This window comes from Suricata suricatta, chromosome 5 (assembly GCF_006229205.1).
Source record: "Suricata suricatta isolate VVHF042 chromosome 5, meerkat_22Aug2017_6uvM2_HiC, whole genome shotgun sequence".
Taxonomy (NCBI): domain Eukaryota; kingdom Metazoa; phylum Chordata; class Mammalia; order Carnivora; family Herpestidae; genus Suricata; species Suricata suricatta.
The window spans coordinates 126101058-126116436 of NC_043704.1; the positions used below are offsets into that span (position 1 = coordinate 126101058).

General features: G+C 50.3%; 1 protein-coding gene across 1 annotated transcript in view; it reads left to right on the top strand.

Moving 5' to 3' along the window:
* Positions 1 to 9239: 9239 nt before the first annotated feature.
* The window catches only part of SLCO2A1 (solute carrier organic anion transporter family member 2A1), an 89451-nt gene continuing 83311 nt past the window's right edge, over positions 9240 to 15379 (top strand). The window contains exons 1-2 of the mRNA XM_029938766.1: positions 9240 to 9331; positions 9650 to 9692. Of these exons, the coding sequence (XP_029794626.1) occupies positions 9240 to 9331; positions 9650 to 9692 (135 nt within the window). The remainder of the gene's footprint in view (positions 9332 to 9649; positions 9693 to 15379) is intronic.

A 15379-nucleotide genomic window follows, 5' to 3' on the forward strand; every position in this document is an offset into this window, starting at 1 on the left:
GTGCTGCTCCACCAGCTCTATTAAAATATGGCTGTTTTAAATCAGATCTGGGTCTCGGTAAGGAAGTGAGTACTGCTTTACTGTAGTATTTGCCAAAAAAATATACATATCAAATACTTTGAGGCTTCCTCCAGAGGAACTCAACCCCTGCTTAGCAGCTTTGTACATTCATGAGCACATGCACCTCAGCCCCCTGAGAATGAGCCCCCTTCTTCCTGTGCAGATATAATCAGCCCTTGTTGACTGAGGAAACAGGGCAGACATTTGGCAAGGGGCTCAAGGTAAAAGCTGTTTATGTAGTCCCTCCTGCAGACAGAAGGCAGAGAGGAGGGAGCCTAGGAGACTCTGAGTCTTTGCCCTTGGGGAGCAGTGCTGGCCTTGGTTGAGGCTGTGCTCATGTTCCAACCTCAGCAAATGTGTTCATTCTATTTCCTTACCAGGGCTGGCATCTGCCCTGTGTGGAAAGTCCTTCTGTGGGTGCTTGTGAGGGAGTTCAGAGCGCTGGAGGAAACAGAGAGTTTTCTAAATATAATGGATAACATTTGTTTACCTTTGCAGAGCCTTAGCTTTATGTCCTTTTTAAAACTCCCATGGTTGGGGCACAGAGAAAATGCAACAGTTAGAAAGGAATATCTGAGTCTAACCTGAAAAAGGCAGAGCAACCTCTGATGGCCATCGCTACCACCTACCTATGGCTGGCACACCATTAATGGCCATTAATTCCTTCTTCTGCTCCTCAGCCAGAATGAAATGACCCAGAGTAAGTCAGGAAATGAGCCAAGAGTGAGTCCAGGCACAGAACCAAGCTGATGTCAAGGGACTCACGACACCAAAGTGGAGGGCCAAACCATCCCTCCAGCTTAGGTGGGAGTGGCCCGCGTTTGCATGAGCCTGTTGTATTCATGAGGGATTCAGGATGAGGTTGTGCACCCGCAGCAGAATTACCTGAGAACTTGTTAGAAATGCCAGTTCTCAGGCCCCACCCCAGACCCACTGCATTAGAAGCTCCAGGTGTAGAGCCCAGTGATCTATGTTTCTGATACACCCTCAAATATGAAAATGTCACTGCTCTACACAGAACACCTCATACATAATCTACAGGGGAAAACGCCAGGTCCCACTGTTCACTGAGTGGCCCAAGGGTCTGGACTTGGTGCTGTCCACAGCTTCTCTCTTCAGCTTCTACTTTAGCCCCTCAGAGGTGAGGAAGGCAGAGCAGTGGAGGTGAATGGAAAACCAAAACGTGCTATCATAGAAACTGTATAGGGCGTGCTTCCATGTGGCCTGTGACACTGTCTCAGGGACAGGTGGAAGATGATGTGTTTTGCAAGGTAACCCAAGGTTAGGGAAGGGACAGATGGTGTGTTTGCTTAGTAAGATCAGTTAGGCTAGCTCGGGGAATGAATCTCATGTTAGTAGCAAACAATGAACTTCAGCACATGAGCTACATTGAGTGGTTTAGGTCTTCAGAAACACCAAAGTGGAGAGAAGCAAATTGCAGCTGGACTGGAGGACATTCTTACAGTTTTCCACCCTCTTCCATCCCTGTGAGTCTAACTGTCCCCTCCCCTCCACCATAAGGAAGCTTTTTGTACAAAAATGGCAAAGACTCACATCCCACAGCAGAATCTTTGGAAGTTTACAAGGGCATGAAAACATGAAACCTTGCTAACTTCTGAAGGAAAGTGGGAACTTTAGGGAGAGAGAAACAGTTTTAAAAGACGGGATAGGGGAGTGATTGAGGTACAGAGTGGGGAGCCCATGTGGTCGCATAATTGCTCATGGAGGGGACACCTTCACTGTCTGGGTGCCGAGACTCCATACCCTTGGCACTTTACCCTGGTTCCAGAGAGTGATTTATCTTAGTCTGAGATGAACAATGCCATGACCATTATCCTTACTGTTTGCTGCTGTTGTAACTGCTTGGCCATCAGGAGTGAGAGAGAAGTCTAGCAAGACATAGAGATTTCTGCCTTGGAGCTGTTGGTGGGCAACAGGTGAGCAGGAGAATAAGGAGGTTTGGGGAAAAGATGGATGCACTCACCTGAGTTCCAGACATCTGTGGTGATCCAGATGAGAGGTCAGGGGCCACCGGGTGTGGGGTGTGGAGGTCAGAGAGGATCCAGGTTAGAGAATCCTGGTGTGAGTGACTAACAGCAGCAGGTGGCAGCTGAGGTCACCAGGGTCACAGGCGGCAGAGGATTAGAGCACTGGAGTGCTGGTATCTGAGAGGTGTGTGTACAATGAGGGTGCTGTGCAGAAGCCTGAGAAACAACAGGGTAAGGGTGGGAAAGGCAGCAGGAGCAGAAGGGTATAGGCTACACAGGGAGAGAGCCTCCATGAGAAAGTGGTTGAGGCTGCCGGGAGCCCACAAAGAGCAGAACCTAGTCCCTGATGAGCTTGTCAAGGGTGACTCCACTGTGATGGTGAAATCCCCAAGCCAGCTAGTAGGGGGTTGAGCCATGCATGGTAAGTGAGAAAAACAGAGACAATCTCAGGGAGCCTGACCGTAAAGGAGAACAAAAAACAGGACAGTGGCAAGGGGAAGCCCATGGGTTGTTCTGTTATTAATGTGAAGAAAGGTGAGAGCATAAGTAAATTTGCTGAAGAGAGAGAAGAGAGCGAGAGTGCAGGAGAAGATGCAGGGAGAGGGAGGAAATTTGAAGGAGCAAATTACCTGCCTGAGAAAACTGAAGGAGATGGATCGAGAGCACAGCCCAAGGGGTTGGTCCCTCACCATCAAGAAGAGGGACAGCTCTTCCATGGAATTATCCAGGCTGTGGGCTGGAAGGAAGTAGAAATAGGTGGGGTAGATGGATGGGAGATTAAAGCACTGTGCATCTCTGTGAAGTTGAGGCCAGCTATGGTTGGGATGTGGCCAGAGTAGAACACGGATGTTCCAGAGGTGGAGCAACTCCTGGTGGAGCTGACCCCCAGGTGTGGATGGACACAGGCGACTGATGTGGCTGAGAGGGAGAGACCACCCTCTCCTGGAGAAGGTCAGGCACTGAGGATGTGGGGACAGGAGGGTGGTCATGTGGTATGAGTAGAAGCCAGGGGAAAAGCTCTTGAGGAATGAAGAGAGGGACCTGAAGGGGAGTGGATGACAGAAATGAGAAAGGGGCTGATGGGGGCTGGGTTGGATATGTGAACTTCATGGTAGGCAAGACCCAAGAAACAAAAGTGGCCTCAGGGACACGGGAGAAAGCCTCTGTCCACTCATGTAGCCCTAGGTGTTGGAGAATGAGCAGCTCCACTTAGGAGGGCACAAGTAGGCTTGTGTGGGAAGCCAGTTCCAGCCAAAAGGCAAGAAAGGGGAGCAGAGGGGGCAGAGGCTGAGGAGGTGGGGGATGGTGACCATGGATCCAGGGCTCAAGGTTGGGTGGGAGGAGTGAGAAGGGCAGGGCAGTGGGAGCAGTTAGGTCTGGGAGGAACATAGAGGGGACTGGGGGTGGAGGAGGCAAAGGATGAAGATCCAAAGGTCTTGAGTTTGAGCATGTCCCATGCCAGGTGGGGGCTCGGCTGCTGGCCTGGGTGGGCCCAGCGGCTTGGCGGGGCTGGCTGATGTTCTTCAGGTTCTGCAGCTGAGGGATGAGGCAGGGGCAGAGGGGCAGTGATCACATTTCTGAGTTATGCTGGGCACATTCCCAAATCACACTGCAGTTGGTGATATTCTCTTGTTGGCTTTGATGTCCTCCTTCTTCTCTCTTTGGCTGTCTTTCTGCCTGGATAGACTGTCCACCCTAATGCAGCTCCCACCTTCTCTACAAGCTTTTCCCAATCATCCTTGGCCTCTGAGCTCTTACCACATTCATTGTCACTCATTTTAATCCTCAGATAACCTTGAATGGTCATTTTACAGTTGCACGTCTATAGACTTACAAATATAATCGGTGAGTCTCTACTTATTGCACAGTAACCAAAGATTTATCACATACGTTTTGTGTGGATGTTACTACATCAAGATATCATCATATTATACATCATAAAAATAGAAATTAAAAATTACAAGACAGCAAAAAACTATCAATAGAACTCCCCTATGACCCAGCAATAGCACTGCTAGGGATTTACCCAAGGGATACAGAAGTGCTGATGCATAGGGGCACATGTACCCCAATGTTCATAGCAGCACTGTCACCAATAGCCAAATCATGGAAAGAGCCTAAATGTCCATCACGTGATGAATGGATCAAGAAGATGTGGTATATATACTCCATTACAATGGAGTACTACATGGCAATGAGAAAGAATGAAATCTGGCTTGTATTGAGGTGGATGGACCTCGAGGGTATCAAGCGAAATAAGTCAGGCAGAGAAGGACAGATACCATATGTTTGCACTCATAGGTCTAACAGGAAAGACCTGGCAGGGGACCATAGCGAGGGGAAGGGAGAAAGAGAGTTGGGGAGAGAGAGGGACACAAATCATGAGAGACTATTGAAATACTGAAAAGGAACAGAGAGCTGAAGGGGGAGGGGGAGAGGGAAGGGGTGTCAATGGAGGGGGAGCACTTGTGGAGAGAAGCACTCGGTGTTATATGGAAACCAATTTGACAATAAACAACTATAAAAAATTATGAGACAGGAATAACTATGAATAGTTGTGATATATATGTATAGTGGATATTGTGTCTACTGCCCTTGGGATGGTCCTGCCAGGGTGCACAAACTCCTCTTTGAGATCACAGACCTGCGTTATGAGCTGGAGGGATATGCTGGTGCCTTATATTTCCTCCCTGTCTCCTCTGTGAACAAGAATTGTGTCATGTGCACAGCTGGTGCTTGGTAAATATTTGTGAAATGGACAAATGAACAAGTCACCCAGGAATGTTTGGGAATAGAGGGGGCATCACAACAAGGCCAGAGGCTTGGAATCAGATGGGTTGCAGTTTAATTTCCTGCTATGCCCCCCACTAGCCCTGTCACCAAGGGCAGGTCCTTAGGCTCTCTGAATCTCAGTGTTTTCCCCAGAGAAAGGGGCACAAGTGACCAGAGCTCCCCTGCCGAATGTTGTGAGGGCTGAACATGCAGCACAGGGTCTGCGGCAATGATGAGGGGGCACTGAATTCTGATGCAAGTGCTCAGAGCAGCTGGGCTCTCCTATGAGGGTGCGTGGCTGTGGACTTGGATGAAGGCCAGGGATCGGAACACTAACACTGGGAGCACCTTGCAGCCACCACATACCCCCTCACTGTGCAGACAAAGTGCTGTGAATCCCCCCTCCCCTAAGACCACAAGGGCAAAGCAGAGCTGGACCAGGGTATCTCTCGTGATATCCATCTAGACAAGGGTTTGATGAAGATTTGGTTTCAATTCTGAGGGCGGTGCTTGTGGAAAACTGTTATGTGGCCAAGTGATTCTTCTCTTCTCTTCTTTTTTTTTTTTAATATAAAGCTTATTAACTTTCTTGTAAAGTAATATTCATCATTAAGATCAGAAAGATATAGAAAAAAACAAGATTTTTAAAAAACCCTCCATGGAAATATCATCTTTATTAACATTTTGCTCTATTTTTCCTTTAGTCTTAAAATAATTCCATGCACCAGCTTTTTGAAAAACATAATTGTGAGTATTTTATGTAACGTATGTGTGAGTAATCTATAGATTCCCCCTATTTTTTCTTTGCCATCAGGACATAAGCTTTTTTCTCACTGTTCTTCATAAGCTTGTTCTGAGTAGCCATGTACACCTTTTCTGCACGTGTTTTTGGAGCCCTTTGCAGCTCAACTGTCTCCCCAAGGTGTCTCCTCTATCTTTGCATCCTCAGCCCCCAGGGCCTGACCCCAGCACAGCATAAGTGGCTCCTTATACATGAGACCCAGGAGAAGGACAGGATCTGTATTCAGAAGACCTGGGTCCCAGGCCACACTGACCTCTCACAGGGATCAGCAAGCTCTTGACCCCCAAGCCTACTTTCTCTTCTTTGAAATGGGGATAGTATCCACTGGACCCATCTCACAGGGCAGCTGAGAGGTTCTGGCCCTGGGGCCACTCTGTGCATTACCTGGTGTTGTTCAAACCTTGGTTTATTGGACTGATCAGAAACTTCAGATGCCAGCAATAGGAAATCCAGCTCAACACAGCTTAAACCATAAGGAGAATTTCTTGGCTCACAGAACTGCAAAGTCTAGGGTCAGCAGCCTGGTGGGACCTACAGGGTGAAGGACCTGGTTACAGGCCTTATTGACCTCTGTCCCACATTCCCACTCCTTCTCCCTAGAATGCCCTTGATCCCAACACTGAGGGAGATGCGCCCACCACTGGCAGCCTTGAGAGAGGGCACACTGTCCTGACTGAGGGACTGTCCTACACTGGTCCCCATGCCCTGCCACCTTGCTGAGTCAGCCCACCAGGCCTCATTACCTGAGTGTGGGAAGGGGTGGTACCCCAAAGGGATGTCAGGTGCTTCCACCAGAAGTGGGACACATTCTGGAAGGGGCCAACACCAGGTGTCCGCTCCTTGGCCATCATCCTGCTACTGTGGCCAGAGGGAAGTTCTTGGAGCAGGTGAGGCCAGGAGCCCCTGCAAAGATTAGTCCCTGCACATCAGTGTGAGACAGCTGTGGTCTCCCCATCCTCACATCAGCACCCTCCCTGGTCACCCTCCTCAGCCTCCTCTCCTGCTTGATGGCATGGGCAGCCATGAATAGTCTCTTCCCGAATCCCCAGCAATGTGCTCCCTCCCTGTGACCCATGACCAGGGAGGAGGCCTGACTTCCAGTGACCTCATCAGGTGACTCAGTGCATGGTGAACACAGCCCAGGGTGTGTTAGGGACCCCAGGCCCAGGTGAAGGGCCCCACAGAGCTTTACAGGCCCGAAGATTTACAGCTGAGAAGGCAGTTGATGCTGCCTGGGAGAGCCAGGCTGGGAATGGGGCAAAGGGCAAGGACAGAGCAGCAGAATAGGTCATTATCAGAGTCATTGGTTCCCAGCACCCTCATCCCAAGCGTTGTTCAACTGGGAAGTAAGGTATGTGATAAGCATGTCCCCACCAGTCCCTTCTGCCTGAGAGGGGAGAGGCAGGCTCTTCTGACTGTTGTCCCTGCTCTGTCTCCAGCAGTGACATCCTGCTATCTGCACTTGTGTTTGTACTTGGTCCCTGCCCCGAAGGCTCACAATTCACTGATATAGGGTCAGTCCAAACAGTGCGGGGAGGGTGTGTGCCTGGCAAGACAGGACGCCCATTCCCTTTCCCCGAGTGAGGGACACAGGACCTGGGAAGGCAGGGAGGACATGCAGAGGTGCGTAAGGGAAGGAAACAGGGAGCAGAGACCTTTCCTGTAAGCAAGGAGGCTGGGGACCTGGACAAATAAAGGAAAGGGTGAAGAGGAGGGCCAAGAAGCAAGACAGAGGGAGAAGGAGAAGATACCTTCCTGAAGTGAGAGTGGGTCAGGTGGGGGCATGTGCCCAGACCTAGATTCAGAACCAGGGAGAGGGCACAGGGCCGGATACAGGTGGCCTGCAGTGATCACCAAAGTACTACCTACTGGCTGTGCGGGAAATTTGGAGAATGGAAAAGATGTTTGGTGCACTTCCCTCACAAACGCTTCCGTGGACTGCCCCTGCTCTGGACAAGGTGAGGCAGAGGTGAGGAAGGGAGGGGCACCTCCAACCAGGAAATACCAAGAAGGCTTTAAGGAGGCTTGTCCATGAGGGTGTGTGTCTGTGTGTGTGTGTGTGTGTGTGTGTGTGTGTGTGTGTATGTCCCCACACTGCAGCCACAACAGGACTCCGGACTGGGACTCCCAGACTCTCCCATGTGATTGCAGATGTTAAGTCTAAGGGAGGAGAGAAGACAGCAGGGCTTGGGAAGAGGCCTAATCCTGGGGTCCCCTCCTGGACCCAACATTAGGGGAGAATGGGGCTCTAGACAAGCTTACTTCGGGGGTTGGATTGTCTCCTAGGCTCTACTGAGCAGAAGCCTTTGGGAAGATGTTGTTATGGAGAAAGTAGGGTCTCCTAAGGAGACAAGTGGGGAACATCTGAGGAGCAACAGGGACCCATGAGGGAAGCATTGTTGAGTTAGTACAAAACAGTGTAACAGTCATTATTACTGAGGGCTTGTGAATCCAGTTCACTCCTCATACAGCTAGCTATAAGTAGCAAGTGCTGCCCAGAGAGGTTAAGTGGCCTGCTGTAGGTCACACAGCTAGTAAATTGACAGAGAAAGGAAAGAATAGGAGGATAACCCCGCTTTTGACCATGAAGCCCAATACCTTGATTATACAGGTGAAGGATCCAGCACTTCCCAGGTAGGTGCCCATACAAGGCCTCTGACCTACAGTCCTGGGTGCTGAGTTCCTTCTCCAGAATTTTGGATCAAGGAAGCCATATCCAATAGCATCCCAGGATCAGCTTTGAGTTGGCTCTCTGAGCTCCATGCCTTGTCTGGGCTACTGGGGATAAGGAAGTCCCTGGGGTCCCCAGTGGCTAGGTAGACTCTCCAGCTGGAAGTGAGTGATTGATGCTGGTCTTTCTCTACAGGGGCCGAGAGGGGTATCACTAGGGAGGAAGAAAGGACTTAAGCGGTAGAATGCAGCATGAGGACTGATTTTGAATATCATGGAGAAAAATATCTAAATGTGTTCAAATTACACTGCTTGCAATCAGTCCTAGGCAAACGTTTTTTGCAAAATGTTATGCAAGTTGTTATTGGTAAAAGATGAAAATTAGAGAATCCCCAACATTCAACCCCATGGCAGGGTTTAAATAAGTCCTCATTACTCCTAATGATAGAGAACAAACTGTGGATTGATAGAGGTGGGGGGGGGGTCGGCTAGATGGGGGATGGGCTTAAGGAGGGATGAGCACTGGGTGTTGTATGCAAGTGATGAATCACTGAATTCTACTTCTGCAACCAATATTGCACTCTATGTTAACTAAATAAAATTTAAATAAAAAAAAATGAATAACTCCTCCTTGCCATTTAAAGAATGATGAACGCTTCTCAACACAGAACAATACTTACTGTTAAAAAGTAGGACACAAATGGTTTTCTAAGTAAAAACATACTCATTGTGAATAATTAGAAAAAATAGGAAATTCAGCAAAGTTTAAATAGCGGTATGGAATGATGGTGAATGAAACAAATATTTTCTCTCTCCCAGTAAAGATACATGCAGTTAAATTATTTTTGAAAAAGTATAAGATAAAGATGAACAAAGTTTAAAAAAAAAATAAGCATCATGGCAGAGACCAGGCACTGGTGTTCTGTTTACTTGGTAATATTCAGGTGATGACAGGATCCACTGGGCATCACGGAACCAAGGATGATGCAGTGTTCATGGACTGTGTTGTGCGGGACCCCAGCAGGATCAAGAGGCAGAGGTGAAGTCTGAGCTCCCCAAGAGTGGCCGATTGTCACACAGGCATGGTGATGAGCCGGAACAGGATACAGACTGTGACGACCTGGTATGACCTAAATGGGGGTGGGAGGGGTGCAGAGGCTAGAGCCCAGCTGGGGCCCCTCACACACAGGAACAGACATGGGAGGGATACAGGGTGAAGTCTATTCAAGTGTCTCCTTTTCTTGCCCCTGCTGTGCCTCCTGCCAAAGCAGAGAGTGACCTCCACAGAGTGAGACTCAGAGGAAAGAGCACAGCCAGGCCTTGAGAAGGCTTTCCTGGAAGCAAATGGAAATCCCAGCACCGCGTGTCCCCTGCCTGTGCCAAGGATTGCTATTCCCCAGGTAATCTGCGGAGAAGCTGGGGTCCTAGGAGGCAGAACATTCTGGCACTTCAGTGCCCTTCCCTCTTCTCACTGCGTTTTCTCAAGGAAGGGAAGGGCAAGGTTGGCCTTGGGTCCTGAAGGGGAGATCTGGGGCTGTAAGGGTGCAGGGTGGGCGCTATGTCACAGGGGAAGAGAGAATGGCAAGCAGTATGTGCTGCTTGAAGGGGAAGAGCAGTGGAGAAGAGCAGAGTGGAGCGGTGTCTTGGAGCTGGGTCTAGGAGGGCCCCAGCAGTCCCAGCCTGAGCTCAGACCTCACTTAAGGAAAGCCCTCCAGGCCAATGATGCTGGCAGCAGAGGTTCTGAGGGGGCAAGGATGATAGGCTTCAGACCCCTAAAGGGCCATCGTATGGGTGGGGCTTGGACTTGGCCTGCCTGCATGCTATGACTCAGTCTCTGTGAATAAGAACCCCCAGGAGTTGGGACTTTGCACTGGGCTGCATGTCTGGATCCTGGCTCTGCCACTTACAAGCTATGTGTCCTCGAGCAAGTCATTTTACTTCCCTGTGCCTCAGATTCTCCAAATCTAAAGTGGCACTAATAAAAGTAACCCCTCTCATTGGGCTGTCTTAAGTATTAAATGAATCAACATTGTATTGGTGTCAGGCATGGACTGTCAACACTGTGTGTGTTAAGTAAGAATATAAACTAGTGGCCAAGGTGGCCCACAAGGGGAGCAGGCTGCCCCACCAGTGACAGTGACAAAGTAGAAGAACACTGGGTTGCAGATGTGCTCTCTACGTGTCACGGTGGGGGGACAGTCACTGGGGGACATCCTCCTCCAAGCCTGTATATGCACAAGGAGCCAGGCAGCCAGAGTTAGTTCATGATCACACTTGAGTACCCACATTTCCAGGAGAGTCTCATCAGCTGCTGCAGGAGTAGGGGGTGTAGCCTGTGGACTACCTAGGGACCCAGGCCAGCCATCAGTGAGGACAAGGTTGACAACAGGAAGGTAGGCATAAAGGATGGCCTCAGGCAGTGGGGGTTCCACAGACAGTGGCTTGGAGTCCTCAGTGTAATGAAGCCTTCCCCATTCACTGGGTCTTTTTGGAATTCAGTTAAGCTCAATTCCACTTAATAAACATTTTTAAGCAACAGGATATGCTGGGCCAAATAAGAGACACAAAGAGAATTAACAGAGAAGCTCCCAAGGAGCTGCCAGCTGAGTTAGAAAAAGAGATATAGGAGCACCTGGGTGGCTCACTCTTTTGAGCGTGTGACTTCAGCTCAAGTCATGATCTCAGTCCTGGAGTCTGAGCCCCGCAAAGTGCTCTGTGCTGACAGCTCAGAGCCTGGAACCTGCTTCAGATTCTGTCTCTCTCTCTTTCTCTGCCTTTCCCCTGCTTGCACTCTCTCTGTCTCTCAAAAATAAAAATTTAAAGAAAAAGAGATACAGGACACACTTAACTAACTGTCAACACTGCCAAACACCACAGCAAGAGCAGATGCCCACACTGACACCTCATTTTACGCTATAACAACCCTGGGAGGTGCACATTAATACCTCCATCTTAAAGAGAAGGCACTGGGGATCTGGAAGTTTCAGCAGGCCCTCTAAGGTAACACAGCTGAAGAGAAGGGAGGTCAGTGCCTTCTCTATGTCTGACTATAAAGTCTGTGCCCTAAGCCATCACATGTATTGTCTCCACTGTCACCTATGCTTTAAAAAAAAGGGGGGGGGGCAGAAACACATTGTATGCACCAGGGAAGAACCCTGAACCTTAGTTTATTCATCTAGAAAATAAGGATAATGACATGCAGTTTCCTGAGAAACCAAGGATAATGTCTGTGACAGGTCTGTACCATGCCAGGCATGTTTCTACGCTTGTTACAGGAGCCCAGAACAGGGAGTAACGGGAGCTGCTCTTGAAGGTTAGAAGCCAAGTACGTACTACGAGGCAGCCAGTGTAGACAGGGGGAACAGCACAAATAAAAGCCCAGAGGTGTGAACATACGACTGGCCCAGCATGAGACCTGAGAAAGCAGGAGATTCCGGCAGAGAGGAGAGCCCAAAGCTCTTCCCTGCCTTCCTTCCCTCTGCAACCCTGGGAAAGTTGCCAACAGCTCCTTTGCAGTTCCTCCTCAACTCACATACTCTGATCTCTGCACACATTGCCCACTGGAAACACTCTTGCTGAGGTCCTCAATGCCAACCTGTGGCCATCCCAATGGCCATTCCTAGGTCTTATCTTCCCTCCTCCACAACCTGGATGTGCTTCCTGACCTCTTTGAAGCACCGCTTCTTGACTGCTTTACTTTCCTGCCTACTGGGCTCTCCCTTCTGTCTGCTTTGCTGGCCTCATCATCTGTGCCACCGCTGAATACTGCCAAGGTCAGTCCTGGACCTACTTCTTGTCAACACATTCTCATTGGGAGACCCCTCTCTTCCTGAGGCTTACCCACCATCTCCATGGGGGATGGCCAAGACGCAGTCTCTAGCCCAGTGCCCACCCTGAGCACTGGACCCCTATACCTCCCTGCTGGGCATCTAGACCTGCATGTACTTCCAGGCAGTTTGAACTCAAAATGAGCCCAGAAGGGTTCCCTGAATACCCCCCTTCCCAATAGCTGCTGTTCTTCTGGGTCTATTTGCTAGGGAGTCACATCACTAATACAAGTCAGATCCTGGGAGTTGTCCCTAACATCTCCCTCACCAACACCTGGGTGCCATCTCCTACCAATGTCTCTCGCATCTTTCTCTCTCCCCTGCCACCCTCCCCACTGTTGCAGAATACATCCTCATCATAGGTCCTGGGGTTCCCTCCACGGATCGCCCCATTGCTCTCCTACCCAGCTGTCAGCCAGGCTTCCTATTGTGTTTAGGGATAAGGCCCACACTTCCTAGCATGTCATTCAATGTTCCAGCCTCCTTACCACATTCTTACTGTCCCTGGCTCTCCAGCCAGCCAAAAATCATAGAGCAGATTTATCTTCCTTCACACTAATAGTCCTAATATTTCTAGTCCCCAGGCCTCAGCCTGAGGATCCCTTCCTCCAGGAATCCTACCTGCTGCCCCAAAATGAGTTAGGGTCCCCTTCTGTGCCCCTATAGTGGCTTTGCACAACAGAGAGCTGTATTCTCTTTCTACAACACATAATGCTTTCTCTTCTTGCTCCCCACCCTGAGCCCATGTAGTCTTTGAAGTCAGGAACTGTCCTTGTGCTTTATTTTTTCTACCATGGTAAGAAATATTTGCTGAAATCAAAGGATGTGGGAAGGGTCTTGGAAACAGCCCCTGGGGGTGCTTTTAGGAAATGGGTTACCCTTTGTGCAGATAGTGCAGATACAATATCCTTTTTCCTCTTTTCCCTATTAGAACCCCAGTTTTGTTCAGGAGGTAGCAATAGTGTAAACTACATTTCTTAGACTCCTTTGCAGAAGGTAGCCATGTGACCTAATCTTGGGTAGCTAAGTGTGCATGGAAGAGAGTTGCTTCCCTGATGTGAGCACAACCCTTTCCTGTTTCCTGTCTTCCACTTCCTTCTTGGAATTAAGAGAAGAGGCTGGAGGTGGAGCAGCTATCTTGTGACAATGAGCCAGCCACACAGTAAAGAATCCTTAGGGGCCGAGGTCATGACCCCTGGACTGTCTACTAGCAGACTTCTTATTATGAGAGACAAACAAATCTCATTGAAGCCACTTTGGTGAGCTAACTGTCCCTCGTAAGAGGAAATAAAGGCAGAGATAACCATCTGGAAGCAGTTCTGAATATATGGCTTTCCTCTGGAAATGATGCTGGTCCTGACAGCAGGAAGAGGGTAAGGTTAAAGAGTAGGATAAAATGAGGGTTGGACAAGCTGTTTCTATCAGAGGACCATGACAAGGCCTCACTCAGGGTTTGAGCAAGAAACTCCAGGTATCGCGGGCACAATGTGCCTGTGCCCTGGGCCTTCTCTGCTCTCTGCTTGGTTTACTTGTGGAATGAGGGTGCTGGAATAGATCACTTTTCAATGGGCATAGTGCTTCAAGTCTGGGCTTTGGAATCAGGCAGAGCTAGACTAGGGTTCCAGCTCTATCACTTACTAGCTGTGTGTCTTTCACTCACTTTTTTTAGGTGGCCTCTCTAGCATCATCATCTATAAAATCCAGATGGTAATATGTACCTAAAACAGTTGGGCTCACTGTGGGGTTCTATGGAATCATGCGTGTGGGTACCCAACATAATGCCTGGCACAATACACTATGGGTACTGCAGCATGCATCGGGTGCTCTCGGTGGCAGCCACTGTTGTGTTCCAAGTTCTCTAAGAGGGCAGACTGGTTACTTGGAGTCCCCTGCCTGTTCTGGGGTCTGAGGCTGCTGCAGGGTTCTGGAAAGCCTCTCTAGATACCCTTTACTCTGTGTGCGAGTGAAGTGGGCAGAGGCTGTCCACTGTCCCATGGCTCTTCTTCCAGTACTGCATGCTGTTATGTCCAGGGTTCTTGGACCACACGTGCACAGGGGAAGCCCACAGAGAGAGGACAGCCAACCCCAGGCCCAGAAAGGTATCCCGCTGTGGGTCTTTGTCTTAGCCAAAGTTTCCTGGGTATAGAAGGTAGGCTTATGTTTTCTCAGGAGCCAGGGTGGGCTTCCAGAGGTTGGCTAGCCAGGAGACTACAGGGATTAGGGAGCTGGAAAAATACCTCGAGAATTGGATTCCTTACTGCAGCTGCTTTTGGTATAACTTTCTTATCCTTCACTTAAAAAGTCGCACCTTCTTTCTCTTCTCTGCAGTAGGAATTCCAGTGGAAAAAATCTTAGGGGAAAAATAAAGCTGCTGTTCTATTCCACCCCTGAGAAGGAGGTCAGTGGGGTGCGTCCTGTGTATTCACGGGGGGCCCTCTCTCTTGGCCCGCAGTACCTCAGACCAGATCCAGCCATGCTGACACTTGACAGCGGCTGCAGTTTACCTTGGCTCAGGTCCAGAGAGTTCGGGGCCTGCCCGGGGCGGCCCCCTCTACAGCGCAAAGAGCAGTTTAAATATAAATCAGTCCTCGACACAAACAGCCTTAGCGAGTCTCAGAGCCATCACCGGAACTGAGAGCCCAGGTTTTCGGCAAGTGCAAACAAGCAGAGACCCGCTCCGTAAATCTCTCCGAGTGTGTCGGGAGGGGCGCCTCGGCACCCCTCTCCTCTTGAAATCCCGGCTCCCCTTCCAGTCCCCTAGCTCCCATTGGCCCTTCCAGCACCCCCTCGATTCTCTTCCTGCCTCCCCCTGCCCCCAGAGCCCCGCCAACCTCTTCTCCCCTCCAGTCGCCCGCCCGTAGGTCCCCGCTGCACCCCTCCCCCGCCCCGCCCTCCCAACCCCCCAGGCGCCCCCACCCACATACCGGCTCCAGCCCCTCGGGCCACTACCTCCCCTCCCGGGGCCGCCGCTCCCCACCAGGAGAGACTCTCTCTGGGGCGGTAGAGCCTCGCGGGTCCTAGCCAAGCACCGGGAGCAGAGGCGACCCGGGGCGGGAGTGAAGTCACGCGCGGTCAGCGTCCGCGTCACACCTGTCTGAGGGGGCGGCCGCGGTAGGGGCGGGGGCGGGGGCTCGCAAAGCCTTCAACAGCCGAGGAAAAGAGGGAGGAGGGAGAGTGCGTTTCATCATCAGCGACGGCGGCGGCCACTTATAAAACTTCTGGGCGCGCACTCTCTCGCGCAGTCTCGGCGCTGCGAGCCT